The sequence below is a fragment of the Mesoplodon bidens genome (assembly GCF_964165515.1).
Source record: "Mesoplodon bidens genome assembly, chromosome: 1".
NCBI classification, from domain to species: Eukaryota; Metazoa; Chordata; class Mammalia; order Artiodactyla; family Ziphiidae; genus Mesoplodon; species Mesoplodon bidens.
Window position 1 is genome coordinate 169,864,518 of NC_138176.1, and position 5,500 is coordinate 169,870,017.

Here is a 5,500-nt window from a genome sequence, read left to right on the forward strand (position 1 = left end):
GGAAGCACAGCCATGAGCATTGGTCCTGATCTCAATTCCTGGGAAAGTGCCCCCAGATACTACCCAAGTGCTGAGCCTGCTTCACTCTCACCTCCACCCTGAGGGGCTGAGAGTGGGCAAGGTCAGCCATGGTCAGAAGAAGACCATCATTCAAGGGCTTGGGCCTCTGTTTACTAATCTGTAAAACTTCACTAACCCCCGCCCTACCCACCCCTCCCAGGGTAGCTATTAGGAGGATGTGTTTAGAAGTAAGTGCTCTTAAAACTACTCTGGGCACCCTCTTCCTTGTTACCACCATTTTCAAATCTAGTTCTAAACAGTTCATTCATTTTGGGGAACAAGTCATCTCTACCAAAGAGATGTGAGTCTTCTAAACCATCCCAAAGTTCAAGACCCTGTGTCAGGATTCTGGATGAAAATGCAGATTCCTGGGGCCCTGCCCCAGACACATGTGGTCAGAATCTCCTCCAAGGCAGGGAGATATGTGTTTAATTCAGGCCCCAAGAGATTTGAGTATACAATCAAGTGGAAGAACTACTGTTTTACAGTTGGGCAAACAAGGCCTGTCTGAGACCAGGAAGAGAAACAAGGGAGATAACAACTCTCCAGAGGCTGGTGTGGGAGGACTGGCCGAGAGTCACTGGGAGGGAGGAGTGGGAAGGGCCTTGGCCTTCATCTGGCCCAATCCCAGTTTCACCGATAATGAAATTGGGGCCCAGAGAGTGCAATGAGTCTAGGTCACCGAGAACATTCATGAAGACAGGCCTGTAGTCTCCTGGCTCTTGAAGCCCTCACCACACCTCCTACGTATGTTGTGTGTTTTGCTCCTACCTGGCAGGTCATGCCCCTCTCCGAGCCCTAGGTTCCATGTCTAGTCAGAGGCTTGAACCAAGTTGTCTTTTTCAAACTCCGTTTCTTAGTGCCCCTGCTCCCTAGCCTTTTCATATCCAGAGATAAAATGTGTAATTTTCACTGCAGAACAAATAGAACTGTGCCTTTTTTCACAAGGAAAAAAGCCTCTTGCAGTCCTTTAAGTGCCTGTAAGGACCTTGGGCTCAGGAGTCCTTTGTACCAGGCCCTTTTAACCCAGGGCAGCCAGGTGAGCTCTTTCTACTGAGACTGTGGCTCTGAGGGGTCTGACTCACTCCCCATCTTCCAGGGCTTTCCAGTGCTTTCCCTTGGTAGCCTCAGCCAGCAGAGCCAAGGGAGCCAGCGTTCTTGACACAGATGGCACTCAGTCTACATACCTCCATGACCAAGCTGGCAGGCAGCCCCAGAAAGGGACAGAGAAACACACAGCTGCACCAGAGTGTGATGAAACCCACCTTTTCCAGCACCCATCCCCCTCCCTTTTATTTCATGGCACTGATGAGAGACAACCGTTTTAACAAACATGATTTTTTTTATTAGAAAAGTAAAAAATATTGCATAGGTCTTAATACTTGAACATCAAGTGTATTCATGAACAGCGAGTATCTTCATGTAAACAGTTCTAGATGGAAGACCCAGATGGTACTCCTCTGGGGGAGGGGTTCCAGCCCCCACCCCAGTCAGCCCCATCCCCTCACAGTTCAACCCTTCACTACACATCCGGGGATGGGCCACACGCAGCTCCCAGGTGTATTTTTTCTTCAAGTGTCAAAGATCCCCAAGTGATCCCAACACCCACCCCTTCCTCCTCTTACATTCATGCGTCTGTAAGATAGCTGCCTAGAACAGGTCAGTAGTGAAGCTCCAATCAAAAAAAAAAAAGATACAAAAACAACAAAGAACAAACATTTGGTCCCTTCAGACCATGAGATACACAAACCACCTCGATGACCTCCCCCCCCACCAGAGCCGGCTACCGTGAGCACACATCCCTTGCAGATGCCAGTGCAGCCCAGCTGCTCTCATGGCTCTGTCACACCACTGTTGTCTTAACTGTCAGTAACAATAAAAATAATAAGGTACATGCTACATACACATCCAGCCAGAAGCCTGGTTGGCCCCTAAGCCTTTGTTTCATGCTACAGTACTGAGGGGCGGCGTGTGAGCCCAAGTGGGAGCCACCTGTCCACACCTCAGCTTCCTAGGGAAACACTGTGTTCCCCTCACCTTGACCTTCCTCCCCGCAGGTGGCTGTTGTCAGTTTTCTAACGACAGGCAGCAGTCCCTCAGCTTCTGCCTGCCAATGTGCACCCCAGAAGTTCAACTGTCTCTGTCATGGGGTCAGTATCGTCCCCCCAGGCCCAAGTTCAACACTCCTCAATGAGCAGCTGCTCTGAGCTGTACAGCTTCTTCTTGATTACTCGGAAGCCCGTGCTCAGCGTCAGGGACTGGCTGAAGCCAGGGACGAAGGGAGAGTTGGCGGAGCTAAACAACCCCTGGATCTTGGGCCAGAGGCGTGAGTCCAGGCGCAGCACAAGGGTCAGCTGGAAGGTGGGCACAAGGCTGGGGTCGAGAGCCAGTTGACCTACGCTGTGGCAGCTCTTGCCCTGCTCTACGCAGATGTCTAGCAGCGCCCCCCGCAGGCCGCACGGCTCGCTGTAGGCCAGGCGCAGTAGTTCTTTGCCCACCTGGCTCACCAGCTGGCCGGGCATCAGCAGGCGCGCAGGGCGCCGCGAGCCCAGCCGTGCCTGGGCCAGGCTCTCCTGCAGCAGCTGCATCAGGTTGGCACACAGGTGCTCATCCTCGGGATCGCTAAGCAGCTCGAAGTCGGGCAGGGACACCCCATCCAGGTATGAAGAGTCTGCAAGGGAAAGCACGCAGGGGAGGGAGTTAGAGCAGCTCTGAACGGGGAGGTGATGTTTTGCTAAGAAAGCAGCACTCCTTCCCACTCTGTGCCTCAGTTTCCGCCCCACTCTCGCACCGTATACTTCAATGCCCCTCCTCTGCCCGCCTCCTTCCACAATCCGGATTCTGATGGGATAGGAAGCCAAAGTGGCTTTTGACTCCTTCCAGTGCGGTGCTTTCTCACCTCCCCGGCCCCTCTATTCGCGTCCGGCTCCCGCCCACGGCTTACCTTCCTCCGGCCCAAAGCCACTGTTGCTGCTGTCCAGGGACTCGCAGTCCGAGCTCTCCAGGCTCGCGCAGCGGCCGAGTACCTCTTCTCGGGCCGCCGACCCCCAGGCTGAGCGTGGCGGCTGATCTGGGGTGGGAGCTCGGGACAAGGACGAGGACGAAGAGGACGACGAGAAGCGATCCCAAAGGCTAGGCATGGTGAGGACGGACGCCAGGACGTTTGCAGATGAGCTCAGGGTCCTGGAGCGCAGAAGACGCTGTAAGACAAGAGCGGCGCGGGCCCGGCGTCAGTCTGGGGGCTGCTCCGGACTGAGAGCGCTAGGACCCCCACGGCTGAGGCCTCTCCGCGCAGCGATCAGCACACACAGAAGGGATACTCACCAGCTATTGCGGTCAGCTAGAACTGGGACAAGTGCGTACTGCCGCTTGAATGAGTGCGCGAACTGGTGCCAACCCCCGAGCTCTGCCTGGACCTGTCCCTTCTCCCACCCGAACCTCCCCCTCGGCCTGCCGCGGTCCCTAGTACCAGCGCAGAGAGACCTATAAGGACTAGCGGGGAGAGGCCACACCCCTTCCGCGCCGCGGCCCAATCCAGACCCGGGAGTGTGGCCCACCTCGACCAATGGGCTCTGGGCGCACGTTCGCAACGTTCTCTCCTGCCCGGTGACAGCCGCCTGGCCCCGCCCCCCTTGGGCCCCAGAAAGAACCCGGCCAAACCCGCGAGCCGCGGCCACGCCCCCTTTCTGGAAAGGGATCCGCGGCGGCTGCAGCTGCCAAGGTCCCCGAGGGCGCTCGCGGCAGGGGAGGATCTAGGAAAGACTTGTTTATTATAGGGTCGTATTGCTGGGGGAGGGGATAGACCGCGGCCTCGCGGGGGAAGAGGCAGGGGAACTTGAAGGGGGCAACAAGCAGGGAAGACGTTTGCCCCCAGCGTCTGTGAGCCTGCGAGCTCTGGGCACAATTGGGCGCACAAGTGGAGGCCAGTGGGACGGCGGCGCAGGGAGCAGACGTTAATCCACCGGCCCTCGCGCACGTACCCCACGCTAACCCTTCCTTACGAAGGGTCGGGTTATGGGGGTGGGGTCCAAAGACTGGGCAGCTCCGGGCACCGTGCTCCCTCTTCCCGACGGCCCCACCTGCCCGCCCGCTTGTTACTCTACAGCCCCAGGGGATGGATTAATTGGGGTGGGGGGGGTCCGCTCCCAGCCTCCAGCTGCCTCCAAGGCGGGGGTTTGGGAAACGTGGTTAAAAGAGTATTGATGGGCCCCGGTTCCTAGCGCTTGATTCTGGAGCTGGGAGCTGGGACCCATATCAGAGGGACACACTGACCCACCCGCCGGCCCTAAGGAAGGACAGAGGTGCGGCTGTGTCTCCCCCTCCCGCTGCGGCCGTGCCTCCCCCGCCCGCTGCGGCCGAGAGGCCCCGGGCGTCCGCCGGGTCCTAGCGCCCGTCTCCGCCAAAACGCTTTGTGTAAAAGAGCCGGAGAGTTGCATCAGGACCGAAGACCTATATCTCCGGAAAAGCCCCGGAGTGAAATCGCTATCCCCCGTTTCGTCATTCAGGAGGGGCCACATAAAATGTGACCCGACGGCGGTGCTCGAAGACTGACAGAGATTTCTGACGGTGGGAAGGGGTTCGGACGGATTCGACCTTTATTTATCTAAAGATAGATCAATCTGGGTCACAGGATCCTGATGGAAGAGAGAACCAAACTTGCATCAGACGCTCCCATCTCTGGGTGGGCCGGAGCCTAACCAGATCAGACTGACGGGCGTCGCCTCGGGGCAGACTTGCGCGTGACAGAAGACACTTGCCGCCGGAAGAGTCCGGCCGCTGCCATCCACACCCCCTCCCATTAAAAAAAAGAAAAAGGCTGACCCGTGGGCCTTCCGGGCAAACCAAGACTTAGAACTGTAAACGACCAGAATCAAGCCCTGCACCCCATCCCCTTTTTCCAGATGGGAGAACCATCTCTGGAGACAAATTTATGGATAAAAAATAAATTAGACGACTCAGATTAGGAGATATCTTAAAGACTGCTGCAGAATAGAATAGTCTGTTAGTTGCTGGGGCTTTCAAGGCCTGAACACTGGCCCTTTCTTCCTATCCTCCAAGCTCTAGTCACTTGCTGGGGACCTTAAAGACACCAGGTCTTGACAATTAGGTGAAGTGCTTGGAGGACTGAGGGTAGATGACATCCTCTTGAAATCACCCTTTACTGAGGTGGGAAGGAAAGAGTTGGGGTGACCTGTATGGGTGTGTCTTTCTGTCAGGACTGAAGATCAGGGAATTAATCCATCAAGACCATTCACACCTCCCAGGCTGACTTGGGCTGGGGACATCTGAGACAGCAGGATATATATAGACTTAGGGTGTTTTTCTTCTCTCTCCGCCGACCCCGCATGAAAAAAAAATTCAGAAAAATGTGGAACACTAATCTAAGAAAAATAGAGGTTTTTAAATAGAGGTTTCAGAAGCAAAAGAATCCAGTGCCATT

General features: G+C 55.7%; 1 protein-coding gene across 1 annotated transcript; it reads right to left on the reverse strand.

Moving 5' to 3' along the window:
* Positions 1-1,382: 1,382 nt before the first annotated feature.
* DDIT4 (DNA damage inducible transcript 4) lies at positions 1,383-3,535 on the reverse strand. The gene is made up of 3 exons (XM_081241528.1): positions 3,385-3,535; positions 3,005-3,260; positions 1,383-2,731 (listed from the first exon to the last, which is right to left on the reverse strand). Exons 2-3 carry the CDS (start codon positions 3,198-3,200, stop codon positions 2,238-2,240), a joined length of 690 nt encoding a protein of 229 aa, XP_081097654.1. The 5' UTR covers positions 3,201-3,260; positions 3,385-3,535; the 3' UTR covers positions 1,383-2,237.
* Positions 3,536-5,500: the final 1,965 nt, after the last annotated feature.

Excerpts from the sequence above, each read along its gene's own strand:
- DDIT4 (XM_081241528.1), bottom strand. The coding sequence starts at position 3,200 with ATGCCTAGCCTTTGGGATCGCTTCTCGTCGTCCTCTTCGTCCTCGTCC. Across the intron at positions 2,732-3,004 it reads TGGCTTTGGGCCGGAGGAAG|ACTCTTCATACCTGGATGGG; the intron begins GTAAGCCGTGGG and ends TTTCCCTTGCAG.